Source organism: Podarcis muralis, chromosome 1, assembly GCF_964188315.1.
Source record: "Podarcis muralis chromosome 1, rPodMur119.hap1.1, whole genome shotgun sequence".
In the NCBI taxonomy this organism is placed as follows: domain Eukaryota; kingdom Metazoa; phylum Chordata; class Lepidosauria; order Squamata; family Lacertidae; genus Podarcis; species Podarcis muralis.
In genome coordinates this window covers 119,679,431-119,700,054 of record NC_135655.1, presented here as the reverse complement: position 1 = coordinate 119,700,054, position 20,624 = coordinate 119,679,431, and the positions used below count along the sequence as shown (strand labels likewise).

Sequence of the window (20,624 nt, the reverse complement as noted above, 5' to 3'; positions counted from 1 at the left end):
GGTACATGCTCTGGTTATCTCCTGCTTGGACTACTGCAATGCACTCTACGTGGGGCTACCTTTGAAGGTGACCCGGAAACTACAACTAATCCAGAATGCGGCCGCTAGACTGGTGACTGGGAATGGCCGCCGAGACTATATAAAACCGGTCCTGAAAGACCTACATTTGCTCCCAGTACGTTTCCCAGCACAATTCAAAGTGTTGGTGCTGACCTTTAAAGCCTAAACGGCCTCCGCCCAGTCTACCTGAAGGAGCGTCTCCACCCCCATCATTCATTCCGGACGCAAAGGTCCAGCTCCGAGGGCCTTCTAGCAGTTCCCTCACTGCGAGAAGTGAGGTTACAGGCAACCAGGCAGAGGTCTTTTAGGAGACATCTGAAGGCAGCCCTGTTTTTGATGCTTGATGTTTTATTGTGTTTTTAATATTCTGTTGGGAGCTGGGGTAATAATAATAATAATAATAATAATAATAATAATAAGGCAAAAAGTTCCCTGCATTGCAAGGGGGTTGGACTAGATGATCCTGGGGGATCCCTTCCAACTCTGCATATTCTATGATGAGACGGGCCAAAGGTCACCCAGTGAGGTGTCAGTGGGGATTCCCCAGGGCAGTCCCGGGGAGGCCCTTTCTTCCCCGTTTTCCTGCCTCCCTCTCTACCGCCTCGGGGCGCGTTTAATTTCATAGCCCTGAACTGCTTTTCCCAAACTCCCACTGCGATGTGAGATCTCCTCCTACCGCCCTCGAAGAAGCGACTTCCTTCCCCCGCGGTAGGGAGGAGCGCCCTGATCTCCTCCGCCCCCTCCAGCCCCGGCTAGCCGATCCCCCATCGCCGGGGCGCCACCAATGCGCAATTGCGCGCACAACACAAGCGCCGGGCAAGTCGGTTCTCTCCATCCAGGCCTCGGCCGCCGCGGCTCTCGGCGCTTCCCGAGGCATCGCTTTGTTCAAACAGCGGCGGGCAATGCAGCTGGGATCCGGCGCGACCCGGCAGCGGCTGCTGCCGTATTTGGTACTCCTACCGCTGCTGTGCGCCCTAGCGGCGGTTCGTCAGGTCCGGTCCGGTGGCGCGCCGGCATTGCTCGCAGGTAAAGCGGCTGGAGGCTAACGCGCTGTAGGGCAGCGATCCTGAACTGCCTTTCACAGCTTTGGGTCCCTAGAGGTTGATGGACTACAGCTCGCATCGTCCCTCGCCACTGGTCCTGCTAGCTAGGGGTGATGCGATTTGTAGTCCAACAAAACCTCTTGGGGACCCAAGGTTGAGAAAGGGGGTCGGATTTGCCTCTGAGTAAACATGCATCCTATTCCAGGGCTAAGCTGCAGTCCTAGGACCATAGGAGCCAACTCCGAGGAGGCTGAGGTCCCTTTGCCCCCCAAATATTTGTGGGGGGACCGGGGCCCCCCGAAAGTAGATGGGCCTTGCCATTCAAATGGTCAAATGGTGTGCTTGTGCTGCGTCGTGTTCAAGTGGAGCAGGCAGTGGCGTAGCGTGGGGGGGTGCAGGGGGGGGGCCGGCCGCACCGGGCGCAACATCTGGGGTTAGGGCAAATCCACAGGTTAGGGGGCGCAAATCCACGGGTTTGGGGGCGCAAATTACTTGCCTTGCCCCAGGTGCTGACAACCCACGCTACACCACTGGGACCAGGGCTTATCTGGACTTGGCCCCCCCTCCAATATTGTATCCAAGTTGCCACTCCTGCCTGTGACGTTGGAGACAGGATTAGTCCAGACGTTGTTGGACTAATGGGGGTTGGACTAGATGACCCCTGGGATACCTTCCAACAATATGATTCTTTGGTTCTGAAGGCCCCACAGGTTCCCCATACCTGTTATTGCCATTCAGGAGAAATTTATGTAATTTGTGTAAACATGGGATAGGCTTGTGTGTTTGCTTTTTCTCTCTGGTTGTGCGTTCAGTACTTTGTCTTGGCAGTACTTTGCTGCCCATAAATATTCCAGTTGTGTGCAAATGTCAATCAACCCCTGGCCTGTGATCCGGTAACTAGAATATGGGAGACTAAATAGCTTCATGGTGGCGCTGTGGTCTAAACCACAGAGCCTAGGGCTTGCCAATCAGAAGGTCGGTGGTTTGAAACCCCGTGATGGGGTGAGCTCCCGTTGCTCGGTCCCTGCTCCTGCCAACTTAGCAGTTCAAAAGCACGTCAAAGTGCAAGTAGATAAATAGGTACTGCTCCAGCGGGGAGGTGAATGGCGTTTCCGTGCGCTGCTCTGGTTCGCCAGAAGCAGCTTAGTCATGCTGGCCACATGACCTGGAAGCTGTATGCCGGCTCCCTTGGCCAATAAAGCGAGATGAGCGCCGCAACCCCAGAGTTGTCCGCAACTGGACCTAATGGTCAGGGGTCCCTTTACCTTTATGTACATGTTTGTGTGAGGCACCCTGTGATCTCCCATCCACGCTACTGATCAGAAGCTCTGTTAACCGCAAGCCTAAATGGCTGGTATCCCCTCAAAGTCTCTCCCAAAGTTTTGTGCTGGTTTTGTAACTTTGAGATTCAGTTCTGCATCATCAGGTGCTTCAAAACAATTCTCAGGGGACAGTGATCTTGATCTAAGATATATGTGTCAGCTTGCATTTCTTAGTATAGAAAGTATTGATCTGATGTGTAGAGATCTTTCCTATTGTAATTAATTCAAGAGGCTTCTCTGTGTGAAAGAAGCAAGCAGAAGGTTCATGATGTTTGAGTACAGCTGGTTTAAACTGGTTCTCTTCTTACCTTTTCTGTCAAGGTCATGCAGACTATAAAAATAGGACCAGAAGGAGCCTGGGTTTCACTTTCTATCTCTCTTCCTTCTGCTGAGGTGTTCCGTACATAGTATGCTTAGTGTTAAAGTTTAGACTTCTTATAAGTTATTGTAAGCTTAAGTCTGCTGCAACTGGATTTTTTATGGACAGTGCCAATCCTGAATGTATTGGATTGTGACCATTATGCTCATTTGTCTTCAGTAGCAGCAAAGCTCTGCTGGATGAAATACAATTGCCTCTGGTCTATTGGGGAGGGGGGGAATCCTGCAATGTGTTGTAAGTTTTTACTCTGCTAGCTATACATTGAAATCTACTCTGGATCAATATTGGGTAGAATCCCATGACAATATGAACTTGTACCCGAGAAGGGTTGGCTGATGTTATGGAAGACTTAGAGCAGTGGTTCCCAAACGGTTTGGTATGATGACCCACAAATCCAAATTTACATAATATGCATCCACTTACAGTGTTACCTCGGGTTAATTGATACGGAGGTCTGTTCTTAACCTGAAACTGTTCTGAACCTGAAGCTAATGGGGCCTCCTGCTGCCGCCGTGCCACCAGAGCACAATTTCTGTTCTCATCCTGAAGCAAAGTTCTTAACCCAAGGTACTGTTTCTGGGTTAGCGGAGTCTGTAACCTGAAGCGAATGTAACCTGAAGTGTATGTAACCTGAAGCGTATGTAACCCGAGGTACCACTGTATTGTCATTTGAAGTTAGACCTTAGGTCAGGGGTCAGCAAACTTTTTCAGCAGGTCCACTGTCCCTCAGACCTTGTGGGGGGCAGGACTATATTTTGAAAAAGAAAAAGAAAACAAAGAACAAATTCCTATGCCCCACAAATAACCCAGAGATGCATTTTAAATAAAGGCACACATTCTATCCATGTAAAAACACCAGGCAGGCCCCACAAATAACCCAGAGATGTATTTCAAATAAAATGACACATTCTATTCATGTAAAAACACGCTGATTCCCAGACCGTCCGCAGGCTGGATTTAGAAGGCGATTGGGCTGGATCCAGCCCCCAGGCCTTAGTTTGCCTACCCATGCCTTAGGTCTTTGGCAGTTGCTGGGTTCATGCGTTTTAACTGCAAGCTTCCTTGTTTTTAAGCAGCATGTGTGGCACCAAAGCAAAAAAATTATTTAATGGCCCTATTAATGTGGAATTTGTCGAAATATTTACAGTACTTCCAGAGTCATTTACACTTGAGTTTGTGCGGTGGGTGCTGCGTTTAGGGATACTTATCAGCCAAGGAGAGCAATTTAAAAAGTAACAACCCCTTCGCTAACGAAATCAGTAAGATGAGATCCAAATATTTTAATCTGTTCAACTGCTGTTTCCAGTCATGTTGCAGTACTTTCTCCTAAGCCCAGATACAGTGGTACCTCGGGTTAAGTACTTAATTCGTTCCGGAGGTCCGTTCTTAACCTGAAACTGTTCTTAACCTGAAGCACCACTTTAGCTAATGGGGCCTCCCACTGCCGATGTGCCACGATTTCTGTTCTCATCCTGAAGCAAAGTTCTTAACCTGAGGTACTATTTCTGGGTTAGCGGAGTCTGTAACCTGAAGCGTCTGTAACCCGAGGTACCACTGTATGCAGAAGCTGAATGTTATTCCACAGTAGCAAGAGCAGTGCATCTTCTCATCTTCAGAAACACTCTCCACACACAGATCTTATGGCCCCAGAGACCTTAGGAATTTAGCCTGAATAGTGTAGCATGATTTCAAGTTATGACACCAGTTCCCAGTTTACTTCCAGCCTTATAGTGGGGCTGCAGGCAAAGCAGTTGCACCAATGTAGTTTTTCATGAGCTGCATGCCTGCAGCCTAACACAGTAAAGCGCATTCATCTATTTTTTGCTGGGAGGGAGAAGGGTGGTGGGAAACTGGAATCATATGATTCTGGCCGCCTGTTGAGGATTGGGCAGGAAGACTCACAACAGCTTCTCTGTTGGAGCAGTCTCAGCAATAAGAATTTGGGGGTTTAACAGTGGGTTTTGCAGTGCCAGCATATCACACCTATTAAAAATACACTGCCAATCAAGGTTTGCAACTGGAAAAATCAGTGTATACTGCAGATTACATATAGCAGCAGGAAAATGTCCGAGCGACTTGCATGCATCTCCAAACTTTGTGACGCCGCCTTCTTTCTCCGTCTAGAGAAGAACTGTAGGCACTTGGAGACGATGGACGTCAGCCATAGTTCAGAACCGGCTTGCTACTGCTATATTCCGGATGGAAAGATACAGCTGAAAAATATTTGGTCAACTATTCAGGTACAGCCCCAGCCCATGACTCATTCATCCCAAGGGAACGTGGTGACTGTTCTTCTCCCTAAAGAATACAGTTCTCACGATGGAAGACTAATGTATTGGAAGACAACTGCCACATGTTGGCGTTCGGAAATGCCAGAAGGGGTGTTGTGTAGGAGAATATGGGAGGTGTGACGTGCTTTCCTTTCTATTGTGGGTAGGGAACTTTTGTGACATATCAACACCTTTCTTTTGAGTGGGCCTCTTTGCAAGACAAGCGCAGGAACAAATGTAAAAATCAGCGACAGCATATGGTATCATAAATATTTCTCAGCAGCGAGTGTCTCTCTCTAACAGCAAAACAATGCATTGAGAGGAAAGGCGGCAGCAAGAATCTTAGTATTCTATCCCGACCAAAGTGCACTGGCAGACAAAATTACTAGAATTTACAGAATTAGCAAAGATAAAGGGAAGAATTAGAGACCAAACGTTTATTAGAGAGTGGGATATTTACAGAAAATATCTTAAAGAGCATTGTAAAAATGTGAATTCTCTGGCAGGCTTAGAAGGACCCCTGTTGAAACATAGAATATCTTATAGAATTAATGATACAGGATAAGACTGAAGTGATAACGAAAAGTGTGTTACATAAAAGTAACCCAGGACCCTCGATGGTGTGACTGGAAGTCATAATAGAAGCTGTGTTGTTAGAAATATAGTTACTTTTTGGAAATTTGTATTACCTTTTGGTTTTTTGTTAGTTGACTGTTTTTTCTTTTTTAAAAAAAACTAATAAAGCAATAAAAAGAAGAGGAAATGCAGATGTACAGCTAAATCTGCTTTTGGGAGTTTTTGTTGCAGGTCATCGAGCAGAAATTTTGGACAATGGGATTTAGGGCATTGTGTTTAATGGGACTTAACTTCCCAGTATATATGTTCTGGTACGCGTCTTAAGGCTGAAATCCCAAACTCTTTCCTGGGAGTCCCATTGTGCTAAATAGGACTTCCCTCAGACTAGATATGTACAGGACTGCACGGCATGTTGACATCTCCACTGCAAGCCTAGGTTGATTTTGTACTCAGAATCTTGGGAATTTTAGTTTTGGTGAAGGAGATCTACCCCGTGCTGTAGATCTAAAGTTCCCAAGCTCCTCTGGAGAGACAGAATAACTGATAAATCAGGTTGTTGGATAGATCTGTCCCTCTGGGCTCAATCAGAGTGCCTTCAACACATAGACTTTCTGAAAAGAGCAGGAACATGGAATAAGTATCTCCCACTTTTGGGTAATATAGCTATGTGGTTCTCCAGATATTGTTGGACTCCCAACTCCCATGAGCCTCTGGCGGGATGGCCAGCAATCAGGCATGATGGGAACTAGACTAGCAACAAGCGAAGGGTCGCAGCCTACCTATCCCTGCTGAAAAGGCGATAGCTCTCTACCTCCAAGGTATTTTGATCCAAGGTTCTCTTCTTCAGCTCTGCTATTTGTGTTAAGAGAGAATGGATGAAACAGAAGGCTGATAAGAGTGTGGCTTAGCATATTTTAGCTTGGAAATCAAACCGGCTTATCCTGGTCCCCCACAGAAGCCCTATTGGGGCATGCTGCTCGCACGTAGATCCTACACGTGAGCAAGGAGAAAGAAGCACCTTAAGTTGCTCCCCCTTTATGGGTATTCTCCTCCTGCTCCACAACTTGGAAGCTGAAGTAGGAGCCTCCACGACTTGTGGAGCAGAGACTCCATGCTTCAGATTTTCCCCTCCAACCCCAGGAGGTTGCTGGAAACAGTGGTCGGGGGGAGTGCTGTTGTGCTCAGGTCCACCTTGTGGTCGTGGGGCTTCCCAGAGGCTTCTTCTTTCTTCTTTGGTGATTACCCATAGCCGAGTAAGATTGTCTTCCATGAAGACGGTTTTAAAAGTGAGCATGTAAGTGACTGTGGAGGCCAATTCTGGATCCTTCCACAGTGGGGACATAGGTTGATCACAGTGAGGGTTTGCCAAGCGTGCCTTCCTCTTAGCTCATTTCTCCCTTTCGTCCTGAGTTCCAGCGTCTTCAAAGCCCATGACACCTTTGGTAAAGGCTGTTCTCCAACTGGAGCGCTCGCAGGACAGTGTTTCCCAGTTGTTGGTGTTTATATGACGTTTTTAAAGATTTGCCTTGAGAGAGTCTTTAAACCTCTTTTGTTGACCACCAGCATTACGCTTTTCATTTTAAAGTTCAGCCATGTGGTTGGCCGCTGTGAGAACAGGATTCTGTTCTCAATAGGCCACTGGCGAGATCCAGCAGGGCTCCTGTTTCTCTTTTATGTTCTGTTTCTCTCTTATTTTGCACCCTCCAGCTCATGGAGGGCGATGGAGACAGCAGCACAGGGGGAAATGGGGTTTAGGACATTCATCCCCATTCACTCTGCTCCTATGCAGTCAGATCTATCTATCTATATCTATCACGGGTGGCACTGTGGGTTAAACCACAGAGCCTAGGACTTGCCAATCAGAAGGTTGGTGGTTTGAATCCCTGTGACGGGGTAAGCTCCCGTTGCTCGGTCCCTGCTCCTGCCAACCTAGCAGTTCGAAAGCACGTCAAAGTGCAAGTAGATAAATAGGTACCGCTCCGGTGGGAAGGTAAATGGCGTTTCCGTGCCCTGCTCTGGTTCGCCAGAAGCAGCTTAGTCATGCTGGCCACATGACCCAGAAAAACTGTCTGCAGACAAACGTCGGCTCCCTCGGCCAGTAAAGCGAGATGGGCGCCGCAACTCCAGAGTCGGCCACGACTGGACCTAATGGTCAGGGGTCCCTTTACCTATATCTATCTATCTATCTATCTATCTATCTATCTATCTATCTATCTATCATCTATCTATCTATCTATAACTCCCATCATCCCTTGTCATTTGCTGCCCTGGCAGGGAATGATGGGAGTTGGAGTACCAACATCTGGAAGGCTGCAAGTTCCCTGTCCCTGCTATAGGCAAAATCAAATTGGAAAAGTTATCTCAGAGTTTCCCAAACTTGGGTCTTCATCTGTTTTTTTGGACTACAACTCCCATAATCCCTGGCCACTGGTCCTGCCAGCTAGGGTTGTCGGGAGTTGTAGTCCAAAAAACAGATGGAGACCTGTTATTTGCTCTGTTATTTCCTCCTGTCCTTAGCTGAGAGGAATAATTCAGGTATCTTCTTTATAGGTGAAGATAAGCAGCGCCGAAACATTTGAGGTGATGTCCATCCCAGAGGAACGGAATTGCCAAAGCTCTGAAAATCTGCTTGCCTTTTTCAAGTGCCTGTTTAACAATATTTGGCAGTCGGGCATGTCTAATGAAACCACAATATCAGCGAGCCTGTATGGAGAGAAAACCTGTTTCTGGGTGCAGCCTACGAACAAAGCACCCTTCACTGTACACACAAAACTAAACAGTGAGTCACTTTATTTAATCTGTTCGTAAAGTGCGCTTGTGTTATTGGAAGGATGCACAACAAGGGAGCGACTAGTTTAAAAATGAAGCAATGTGGACTTTCCCCCATTTTTTCCATTCTGTTCTGTTTTAGTGTTGGATCGGACACTCTTTCTGCTGTTTCTCACCGGAATCCTTCTCTTTCATTTTGCACATAATCTGAGCAGGTGAGATTCAGCTCTGATTCACTGGGTGTGAATTTTATTTTAACTTGCTCTTCACGAAAAAAGGGATGATCCGTTGGCTGGAAGAAAAGCACTTGGGTTGCGGTGGGGAAGAGACTTTGGAGACATAAACCCTTGTTAGTGGGCACAGGGAAAGGTTGAGGTTTTCTCTCCCATGCACCACTTTTGCTCTGAAAAACCAACCACTCGTCTCTCACTGTATATATATGATCAGGGGAGACCTGTGCCTTAAATATGTCAGCTTCTATTGCACAGAGTTTGATCCAGAGTTGCAGGAAATCTGTGTGCACACAGCTTCCCCCTTCCATCACACAAAATTTGATCTAAGAAACATATCGTGGCCGTGGCAGTTTTTGAAACCTTTTTGCAAACAGTGCACCTGCTGGAGAGAGACAGGTAGTCAGCTCATCCATTGAGGAAGAGAGACAAAAAAAATAGCTAGCCTCACTCTTTGGCTTTCCAGCCTTCTCATGTTGAGCAGGGAAAGTCTGAAGGGGGAGTGTTATACCTGTTTGCTTGAACATAGGGAGAAGGCTCCGTACGATTGAGATCCTTGCATGGGATGGTTGGAAATGGAGAGGGTGGGACTGGTGGATTGGAGTCAGAGGCAGCCAGTCACCCCACGCCTCTAACTTATGTAAATATTTCCCGAGCAGAGCTTAGGAGGAGGAAAAAAATGGGGGTTGTGAGACTATGCAGGGACCCAAAGAGAGAGAGAGAGAGAGAGAGAGATTGAGGGTGCTCCCTAAGGTATATTCAGGGAAGGTCAAATAATGTGCTATGTATAGGTATCCTCACCCATAGGTCTCTAAAGTTTTAGTAAAATTGTGTTTTTGCATTTCTGTGTGTCTGAAACCACCTGCCCGTCCACAAAAGTTCTAACAGCACCCCTCTGCTCTCAAAACAGGAGTATCACATTCTATTATTCTGCTGGAGTCACATTCGGTGTCCTTGCCACTCTTGTCTTTCTCCTTTTGATGCTTAAAAGATTTATTCCCAAGGTAAGTGTACCGCTGATAACATAAAACAGGCTAGATAAGTATATCGATGCTAAACTCTGCTTTTCAATATCAATTTGCTTTTCATCCATTCCCGGGCTCCCGAAAGAAATGATGTTATCGACGTATGATTCCTTTAAACAGCAACAGGTCACAGCCAAATTTCTGACATTATTTGTGCAGTTAATTATTCTGTCCTTCCAAGAAGCTCCTCTGAAATAATGGTTCTTTCCTTCGTTCCAACCTCTTCTTGGAGGAACCGGTAGCCCTGCAGACGTTGGCGGACTTCAATTCTCATCAGCCCTGCCGAGATAGCAAGTCATAGGATCATAGAATTGTAGAGTTGGAAGGGATTGAACCTGCAACCTTGGCGTTATCAGCGCCATGCTCTAACCAACCGAGCTAATCAACGATCAGGAATGATGGAAGTTGTAGTCCTTCAACAACTGGAGGGCTTGGCTTAGTGGGCAAGTCTAAGGCAAATGAAGCATTTGTATAATTCTTGACATAGTTTTGTTTTTCATCATGGGACAAACGATTCTGCAAGCAATAGCCTGGTCACTCTAGCCTGGAATCCCAGTGTGTGCTTTGCCCCGAACCCTAAATCCCTGGCTTCATCTACTCCATGGGTAGGCAAACTAAGGCCCAGGGGCCGGATCTAGCCCAATGGCCTTCAAAATCCAGCCTGCGGACGGTCCGGGAATCAGCATGTTTTCACATGAGTAGAATGTGTCCTTTTATTTAAAATGCATCTCTGGGTTATTTGTGGGGCATAGGAATTCATTCATTTCTCTCCCCCCCCAAACAAAAATATAGTTTGCCCCCCCACAAGGTCTGAGGGACAGTGGACCGGCCCCCTGCTGAGGAAGTTTGCTGACCCCTGGTCTATTCCATCGTTCAACTTCCTGTGTGGAGTAGGAAATTCTCTTACAATGCCCCTTCAAAGCTTCCCACTCAGGGGGGATGCTCAGAGCAGATTTTGTGCATGCACACGAAAGCTCATACCAAGAACTAACTTAGTTGGTCTTTAAGGTGCTACTGGAAGGAATTTTTTTTGTTCAGATTTTGTGAGTGCAGCTTCACCTCCCCCTTCACACAACTCCCAGCAGCCCACAACCAGCATGGCTGATGGGGCAGAGATGATGGGAAGTTGCAATCCAGTAGCATCATCGTGGCATTAGACTGGGGAATAATATTAGTAAACTGACAAACCTAGACAGCATCTTAAAAAAGCAGAGACATCACCTTGCCAACAAAGGTCTGTATAGTTAAAGCTATGGTTTTCCCAGTAGGGATGTATGGAAAGCTATGGTTTTCCCAGTAGTGATGTATGGAAGTGAGAGCTGGACCATAAAGAAGGCTGATTGCCAAAGAATTGATGCTTTTGAATTATGGTGCTGGAGGAGACTCTTGAGAGTCCCATGGACTGCAAGAAGATCAAACCTATCCATTCTTAAAGAAATCAGCTGTGAGTGCTCACTGGAAGGACAGATCCTGAAGCTGAGACTCCAATACTTTGGCCACCTCATGAGAAGAGAAGACTCCCTGGAAAAGACCCTGATGTTGGGAAAGATGGAGGGCACAAGGAGAAGGGGATGACAGAGGACGAGATGGTTGGACAGTGTTCTCAAAGCTACAAACATGAGTCTGACCAAACTGCGGGAAGCAGTGGAAGACAGGAGTGCCTGGCGTGCTCTGGTCCATGGGGTCACGAAGAGTCAGACACGACTAAACAACAACAACAATTAGCAAACTGCCAGCATATTTCACATGTGACTTAAAAGGGAAACGGCAGCAGGAAGTTTGCGTTGCGTGAGAGACATTAGAGGAGTGTTGAGAAATTATAGGGGTGTTGAGTGGGTTCGTAAAAGAGTCCTCTTCCCTTACCTACTTTATAGGCTCAGCCTGGTACCTGGATGTAGGTAACACACCAGTAAGAATTAAAAGTACAGTCGTACCTTGGAAGTCGAACAGAATCTGATCCGGAAGTCCATTTGACTTCCAAAACATCCGGAAGCCAAAGCGGGCTTCTGATTGGCTGCAGGAAACTCCTGCAGCCAATCAGAAGCTGCGGAAGCCCCAGCGGACGTTTGGCTTCCAAAAGAATGTTGAAAAACCGGAACAGTCACTTCCGGGTTTGCGGCTTTCAGGAGCCAAAATTTTCGAGAACTAAGCTGTCTGAAAACCCAGGTACGACTGTGCATGAGACGGCGTCTTTATCTGATTGAGAATGCAGCCTATTTATCCGCTTTAGGCAAAGCTGTGCCTTTTGCATCCGGTTTCTCCACATTCCAGGCTGATGTCACCCCCCCTGCCCCCCCGATTATGTTAATGTGTTGACATGGGTGCTGACATGATCGTGACATCTCTGTTGCACATTCACACAGCCTTTAGGAAATGTGATAATATGCCCCTGTTCACTTGAATTCTGATTTACAAGACGGTTGTTTGAAACGTACTGTCGGACTAATGGCCTGCGTTTTGTGTCAGGTTTTTATTTTGGGTGGGGGGGAGATTGTCATATCTAGCAAAAGGTGGGCTCCATGCGCATGAACCTATATGTACACTAGTGGCCAAAATTGTGGAAGTGTATTTCTGAGGTTTGATGGCTCATAACACCACTTTTTTGGGGGGGAGTAATACCATAAAATTATATATCAATGGAAAGATAATTTAATGAAGAATGTAATGCAACAAGGTTTGTTCAGTTATCTGTATTCTATCAAAAGTTATAGCCAAATAACCATGAAAAGGCGTGTTTAGAGAGCCAATCAGGTGCCATCTTGTTTTGGCAATGATGGCTCATACCACCACTTTTTGAGGGGAGTAATATCATAAAATTATTTATCAATGGAAAGCTAATTTAATGAATAATTATATATCTTTCCATTGATATATAATTTTTTCGTATTACGCCCCAAAAAAGTGGTGTTATGAGCCATCAAAGCTCGGAAATACACTTTCTCCAAAAGGTTTCAACAATTTTGGCCACTAGGGTATGCACAAACAAACAAATTGCCATTTTTGTTCATCTGCCTCCCTTTTTATCTTCTCTCACCATTGTTAGGTAAGCACTTTCTGGATTTTAATGAGCGGCTGCTGGTTCTCTTCCCTCTATTTTCTTTACACATGGAAAGAGGATTTGAAATGGCTGTGGCATCACTGCACACTCTATGTACTAGGTAAGAGAATGAATAGAAATAGAGAACTGAAAGTGAACATTAGGCTGTGTCACACAGAAGGCATTGTCATTCATAAAACAGAAAATTTCTAAAATGGCACTTCCCCCTCTAAGGTTTTAAAGTTGCAGCCATTGGCTTTGTTCACAAGTCAATATTGCAATATCTAAGAAACGAAAGAGAAGTTCTCCTGGCTTGGATGCAAGCCAGGTTTGCTCACGGGAATAAGATGGTTTGAGCATATTAGACCAATCCTGGTCCAACTGCACTGGCTACCAATTAGTTTCTGGGCCCCATTCAAAGTGCTTGTTTTGACCTATAAAGCCTTAAACGGCCCAGGACCGCAATACCTCAAGGACCGCCTCTTCCCATATGAACCTACCCGGACCCTGAGATCATCTTCTGAGGCCCTCCTTCGTGTGCCTCCTCCTCGAGAGGTCCGGAGGATTGCAACATGAGAACAGGCCTTCTTTGCAGTGGCTCCGTCTATGGAATGCTCTCCCCAAGGAAGTTCTCCTGGCACCTTCATTATACACCTTCAGGCACCAGGAAAAAGTGTCACTTTTTAACCAGGCCTTTGGCTGCTCTATTTGACATCCTATACCCTTTTAAAATGTGGCTCTTTTGGGGGGGGGCGGGGTGTTATTGGGCTGTTGCTTTTATTCTGATTATATATGTTGTGATCTTTTTTGTGAACCACCCTGAGGCCTCCGGGTACATTATTATTATTAATAATAATAGTAACAACAACAAGAAGTTCAGCATCAGCTTTTCACAATGGCCAAACAGAGATCTATGGGAAGCCTGTAAGCAGGACGTGAGCACAACTGTACAGTGGTACCTCAGGTTACATACACTTCAGGTTACAGACTCTGCTAACCCAGAAATAGTACCTTGGGTTAAGAACTTTGCTTCAGGATGAGAACAGAAATCGTGCTCCGGCGGTGCGGCGGCAGCAGGAGGCCCCATTAGCTAAAGTGGTTCTTCAGGTTAAGAACAGTTTCAGGTTAAGAACAGACCTCCAGAACGAATTAAGTACTTAACCCGAGGTACCACTGTGCTCTCCTCTAGCTTAGCACTACATCTAAACTGCATGTCATTGTTTTGTTTCACTCCAAACCATGACCTGTAACCAAGGTTTGCGCTTGTCTTACTGATTGTGGTTTGTTTGGATGTAACCCTAAGCCAGCGATCGTGGTTTGTTTCTCCCTGGCAACAGCAGGAAAGAGCAAAGGGGGTGAGACCAATAGGGTCACAGCAAACCATTGCCCACGGTTTACTGTGACGAGCAGGGTGCCCAATAAACAATGGCCATTGTTGTGGGACCTTGCAATTAGGCTGATATCCTGTGCACACTTACATTGGGGGTAAGCTCTGTGGAAGGCAATAGGGACTTGCTTCCAGTAAATAGGGAAGGTATTGGGCTTCATAATTGAGCTCACTTCAGTTTCTTTTTAAACTTTTGTCCTAATGAGATGTTAAAATCTTCCCTTAGGTTTTTTTTTGAAATGAATGTGCACCTCAGCTTTTTTATTCACATAAAGAGGTTACGCCGGAAACCGAATGTGTGAGCTTGCCCACAGGCAAGTTTTATTATTTATTTATCAATTAATTTTATTTATTTATTTATTTATTTTTATTTATTTATTCCACAAGGTGGAAAGCAGACTTTGCAAATAAATTTATCAAAATGATTAGCTCGCCTGCCTTTCGTACGGTCACGTGCGACATTGCAGCACCATGGAAGCTCCCTTCCAGTTGAAGTCATTTTGCCTGGTCTCCTAGAACCGATTCTCACCACAGATAATAGGGCAAGGGGCAATTTACTGGCTTGGAATAGGCTAAGGTAGTAGAGTTCCTTCCTTGTTGATCTTTGCATGGTTTTGTCCTTTGCTTTTCCAGGGTATTGCCTGATAGTTGGATCCATCAGTTTTGGTTTTTGTCACAAGCATGGGCCACTCAAGAGTGAACAGAGTATGAACCTTCTGATGTGGACGCTACAATTTGTAGGCTTGGTTTTCATTTATGTTGGCATTTCCATTCCAGTGGTTGCCTATGCAGTCATTGTCATCATGCTGTGTTCAAAAATCCTGCATTATCCTCTTAGAGTATTCGGCTACGTTGGCAGGTTAGTATCCTTTTGGGCTGCTAAACCACTGGATGAAACAACCCCCTTTAATGGACGTTTCCTCCCACCGTGTATGGAATGCAGGATCTGCCCACATGTGTTGGCTTGGATCACGTCACTTAAGAAATATTATTTTTATTGGTTCTGGAGAAAGCATGAGTTGGAAGGGACTTGGGTGGGAGTTGGCCATCCTCTAATACGGGCCTCCATCTGTTATAGTCTATGTATACCTTGGCAGTACGCTTCTCTTGTCAATAATACACAAGATTGCACAAACAGTGCATTCTAAAATAAAGCACGAGCGCACCTTTTCCACCACATAGAATCATAGAGTTGGAATAGACCACAAGGGCCATCGAGTCCAACCCCCTGCCAAGCAGGAAACACCATCAGAGCACTCCTGACATATGGTTGTCAAGCCTCTGCTTAAAGACCTCCAAAGAAGGAGACTCCACCACACTCCTTGGCAGCAAATTCCACTGTCGAACAGCTCTTACTGTCAGGAAGTTCTTCCTAATGTTTAGGTGGAATCTTCTTTCTTGTAGTTTGGATCCATTGCTCCGTGTCCGCTTCTCTGGAGCAGCAGAAAACAACCTTTCTCCCTCCTCTATGTGACATCCTTTTATATATTTGAACATGGCTATCATATCACCCCTTAACCTCCTCTTCTCCAGGCTAAACATGCCCAGCTCCCTTAGCCGTTCCTCATAAGGCATCGTTTCCAGGCCTTTGACCATTTTGGTTGCCCTCCTCTGGACACGTTCCAGTTTGTCAGTGTCCTTCTTGAACTGTGGTGCCCAGAACTGGACACAGTACTCCATCTTCCCTTGCAGCTACTTTCACGACTCGCAAGAAGGGGCTGTTTGTTTTCCAATCTGCCTTTTAAAGAAAGGATGTCATGAGTGGCTGTAAGGCAGGTGCTGTTTTAGGAGCACACATATAAAAATAGGAATATTGGGCAGGAGCCAGTGAATAAACTCCCTGCACAGAAGGAACTTGCAAGGACCTTGGCTTCCACAATGGGGCTTTCCCTCAAGCTCTCTGGCCCCTGTGCCTTCCCCAAATTGGCTCCAGAGGGGGGAATAATAATAATAATAATAATAATAATAATAATAATAATAATAATAATAAAAAATTTTATTTATACTCCGCCCTCCCCAGCCAAGACCGGGCTCAGGGCAGCTAACAACCAATAATAAAAACAAGTTGATTGAAATACAACTTAAAAAACAAGATTAAAATACAACATTAAAACAATTAAAACATTAAAGAACATTAAAGAAGAGGACTTACCCTATTCAGATAGAACAGCCAACATAGCACCATGCTGAATTCCTCCCCAAAAGTCAAGCAGTATTTTAATTTTAATTAATTTTAATTAGATCAGATTAAAATATAATTGAAAAGTTAATCGGTGTTTTAATTTGCAAATGCAGGGCTAAGGAGAAGGGGAAGCTTGGGAGTTTTTTGCCTTGTAGTATTTGTTATTTGAAAATATTGCTTCCTTCCCTGTTCCCTAGTGTTCTATATATGGTCTACAACCTGATGGGGAGAGCACTGTCTTATTTAGGATCAATTACAGTGGTACCTCTGGTTACGTACTTAATTCGTTCTGGAGGTCCGTTCTTAACCTGAAACTGTACTTAACCTGAAGCACCACTTTAGCTAATGTGGCCTCCCGCTGCCACCGCTGCGCGATTTCTGTTCTCATCCTGAAGCAAAGTTCTTAACCCGAGGTACTATTTCTGGGTTAGCAGAGTCTGTAACCTGAAGCGTATGTAACCTGAGGTACCACTGTACAGTACAGCTACAAACAAGTTCTAATTCCCCATTGTCACACACTTTTTTTGTATTTCAAATCCACGGAGCAGCTTTCGATTTGCCAGCTGTGGCCTTTTGTTTTCTCCTTTTCAGAAAAGCCAGCCGGCTCTTCACATCAGGAAAGTTGGAGGTTCGTTACCTGACTGAAGAAGAGTATCGGGAGCAGGGTGAACAGGAGACCCTCAAGGCCTTGGAGGACCTACGAACCTTCTGCCGTCGCCCCGATTTCCCCTCGTGGGTAGCAGTGGTGAAGCTGCAGTCGCCGCAAAGGTAGGAACTTTCTTCTTCCTTAGGCCAATCAAAATTTCACAGAATAGCATGCCAGCTTTTGAGTTCCACAGAACTCTTCATCAAAGCAGCAGGGGCGGTGTAAGTGTGGATCTTAGCTGATGGCAGTGCCATAGGCCTGCAGCTGGTGAGGGTCTTGAGGCAGAATTTATTCACAAAGTAGCTTTCCAAAAGAAAAGGGTGGCTTTCCCCCAAAGCGAGTCTGTATGAGAAGGATGTTAAGGAAGCATTCATTTGCTTTAGGCCAAGGGTGCAGGGAAGCTGTGGCCCTTTGGATGTTGTTGGACTACAATTCCCATCATCCCTATTGGCCATAGGGCTGGGGCTGATGGGAGGTGGAGTCTAACAGCATCTGAGGTCAAGGACATCGGTTCCCCATCCCTGGTGTAGGCTGAATCTAGGAGCCGCATACTAAGCTGAGTTGTTGTTGAGTTTTAATCAAGTTATAAACTGCCCTTCTGCAACAGGTTTATTATTATTTGGGGGGGGGGGTTGGGAGAAAGTTTTATTAACTCTTTTCACATTGCAATAAAAAACAAACTAGTAACACACACAAAAAAGCAAAAGAATAAAAGAACAGAGAAAAGGTTGTAGAGACAGGTAAGTAGACAGGTAAGTAGAGAATCCTCTCTCACAGATATATCTTTTGTCCCATACAGAAAAGGGTGCGTCCTGCCATCATAACTGGGGGCGTCCCTTTCATCTCTCAGCCTCTCACCCCTTTTTAGGGAAATTTTAATGCTTGATTTTTTATCGTGTTTTTAATATTCTGTTGGGAGCTGCCCAGAATGGCTGGGGAAACCTAGCCAGATGGGCAGGGTATAATTTATTGTTGTTGTTGTTGTTGTTACAGTGGTTCCTATGGATGCAAACGGGATCCGTTCTGGAGCCCCGTTCGCATCCTGAAGTGAACGCAACCCGCGTCTGCGCTGGTCGCGATTGGCCCCTTCCACGCATGACGTCATTTTGAGCATCTGCGCATGCGCAAGCGCAAGCGGTGAAACCCGGAAGTAACGCGCTCCGTTACTTCCGGGCCACCGCGGAGCGTAACCTGAAAACACTCAACCTGAAGCACATTTAACCCAAGGTATGACTGTATTATTATTACAGTGGTACCTCGGGTTACATACGCTTCAGGTTACAGACTCCGCTAACCCAGAAATAGTACCTTGGGTTAAGAACTTTGCCTCAGGATGAGAACAGAAATCGCGTAGCGGCAGGCCCCATTAGCTAAAGTGGTGCTTCAGGTTAAGAACCGTTTCAGGTTAAGAACGGACCTCAGGAACGAATTAAATACGTAACCAGAGGTACCACTGTATTATTATTACTACTACTAATACTGAGAGACTTCCCCTTTGCTGCCTCTCACACAGGGACCGTACCTCAACTTCACCCGCGTGCAATTCTTACCCAAATTCAGTAAGATAAAATAATTAAGGGAAATAATAGTAAAATACTTAGAGAGGAGAAAATAAGAATGGTAACAAAACAGAAAGCGATGGAAAGAAGGTTGAGAGCAACTTCCTACCATCCATCTGTTAGTTGTGCCAGCAAGTATTCCTCATCATAGTCCAGGTATCATTTATAACTGGCGACCAGTGCTAGCTTATGCTTGCTTTGGCCATTTTCCCCCCACTTGAAATGCAAAGACACAAACGTGTCTTGAAAGAAGTGGGAGATATTGCCGGTGCTAAGAACGCAGTGGGTGTCGTGGACAAGAGTTTCCGAGCGGCACTTTTATATATAGCGCTTTATGACATAGCTGTCAACCATCCCTTATTTGGCGGGAAACTCCCTTATCCCAGCACTGTGTCCTGCTGCTGTCCCTTATTGATGATGTCCCTTAAATTTCCCGGGTTTCAAAGGAAGCAGCTCCTCTCCCTCCCTCCCTGCCGGCCAGGGAGGAGGGAGGCTCCAACTGTGTTGCTTGGCTAACCGGCCCGCCCCCCTCCGGCCTCCTCTCACCAGCCTCGGCCCCCGGGAGCCCCTCCCTGCCGGGACTGAGGAGCCTTGAGAGGAGAGCGAGGGCAACCATAGAGAAAGCAGTTCAGAGAGAGGAGGAGGTGCAGGCTGGTGTTCCAAGGGCTAACCATAGAGGGGGAAAGCGGAGGAAGGACCGCAAGCGCTTCCCATAGAATTGTAGTGGTAGACTAGCATAGATGGTCTGATCTGCGGGTTTGCTTCGGGAACTATTCCCCCCACCCTCTTCCTCCCATCCCGCCTGAGGGAACTGAGAGCTGCAGATGGAGCACGAGAGAAAAGATACAGAACTGCAGCAGCATCTTCGTAGCTTGGACTTCGTTTTGCGCGAAAAGTGGTTGCTGCTTGTAGATATTTAATCGCAGTGTTTCATCAGCTGGTGTCTTGAGCAGTAATCTCTGGAAACGAAGGGCTAAAAACCGGTGCTGCTCTCCCAAATTATCCGGTCCCTTTTAACTTCGTATTTCAGCTGGTTGACTAAAATCCCTTATTTTGGCTGCTGGTCCCTTATTTTCAAATTTGTAAGTTGACAGCTATGCTTTATGCTCTCTCTCCTGCCCCATCCCTAGATTTGCAAAATTTGTCCTGGGGCTTCCGCACGTGTCGCCTGAAGAGGTGGCCGCCCACGACGAGCAGTACGGCTTGGGAGGGACCGCCTTAGAAGAGCAACTTTTTAATCCAGAGGCCGAGGCGGAGCCAGACCGCCAAGCGGAGCCCTGCGAGGTGGAGGAAGACCCCAAGGAAGAGGAACAAAGGCAAAACTTTTTCAGTAAAGATGTTCTCTGAGTCACACTGTCTGGAGGCAGCGAGGGAAACGCACCACAGTTTTGCAAGTGGGTAAGAATTTGCAGAACGGACCTTGGAAGGTTCTGCTTTCTGAACTGCACTGCAGGGGGCAGCCAAGGTTTTCCGAACAATTCTGCCGCTTCAGGTCTCTTTTTGCAACCTTTTAGGGTTGCAGAGATTTATCGGAGAACACGTCTGCTCCCCAAAGGTTTAACCAGAAGTTCTGCAAGTCTTTTGTTTTTTATTCCAAATCAGAGGCTTGCAGGGAAATCTCCTCTCTGCTGATAAACAAAAAACGAGGACCACTTTTATATGGTTTGTTTGCCCAATTGTCAAAAGACTCAACTTCTGGGGTGTTGAGCTCAGAAAACCAGCAAGAAGTTAAAGCGTAATAAAAAACTATTTTTTTAAAAAAATAAATTCGAAAGGTGAGGGTGAACCAAAGTTGTCAGTCTCTGGTTTTAACATGGTGCTGATGTTTAAGAGGGTGTTTGTAGCTCTGCTGCAATTATCCTCTTCCCTATTTACATATCCTGGTTTGGAATAAGTATGTGTCCTGTGGTAGAGGGAGGGCAGCATTTTCCACTATCGCATGGTGTGTATGGAAGTCCACAGCATCTTACGGGCCCCACATCCATACAGCTGTGGGTACAAGGCTTGCCTCCCCAACTCTCTGCTGAATGTCTGGATGTCTAGGGCAGCTCTGGGCAGGCCAGCAAGTGGGGTCTTGTTCTTCCTTCCAAACATACACCGTGGGGACTCTTAGGGACACAGTCCCCACCAGAGAAGAAT

At 46.1% G+C, this 20,624-nt stretch overlaps 1 protein-coding gene across 3 annotated transcripts; it reads left to right on the top strand.

Moving 5' to 3' along the window:
- The first annotated feature begins 803 nt into the window (after positions 1–803).
- On the top strand, positions 804–20,237 carry NEMP2 (nuclear envelope integral membrane protein 2). Of its 3 annotated transcripts, XM_028750542.2 has the most exons (9): positions 804–1,086; positions 4,929–5,044; positions 8,201–8,429; positions 8,562–8,634; positions 9,560–9,653; positions 12,718–12,832; positions 14,732–14,957; positions 16,872–17,048; positions 19,616–20,237. In XM_028750542.2, the coding sequence occupies exons 1-9, from the start codon at positions 963–965 to the stop codon at positions 19,830–19,832; spliced, it is 1,371 nt and encodes a 456-aa protein (XP_028606375.2). In that variant the 5' UTR covers positions 804–962; the 3' UTR covers positions 19,833–20,237. The 3 variants fall into 3 exon arrangements, with proteins under 3 accessions (XP_028606375.2, XP_077773452.1, XP_028606384.2); XM_077917326.1 differs by lacking the exon at positions 4,929–5,044 and having other exon boundaries at positions 953–1,086; XM_028750551.2 differs by lacking the exons at positions 804–1,086; positions 4,929–5,044 and adding an exon at positions 6,375–6,468.
- The last annotated feature ends 387 nt before the right edge of the window (positions 20,238–20,624 follow it).

What these genes read in the sequence shown, in the direction of transcription:
- NEMP2 (XM_028750542.2), top strand. Translation starts at nt 963, where the DNA reads ATGCAGCTGGGATCCGGCGCGACCCGGCAGCGGCTGCTGCCGTATTTG. An exon ending in TTTGCACATAATCTGAGCAG is followed by an intron (nt 8,635 to 9,559) that starts GTGAGATTCAGC and finishes CTCTCAAAACAG; the next exon opens with GAGTATCACATTCTATTATT. An exon ending in GTATTCGGCTACGTTGGCAG is followed by an intron (nt 14,958 to 16,871) that starts GTTAGTATCCTT and finishes TCTCCTTTTCAG; the next exon opens with AAAAGCCAGCCGGCTCTTCA.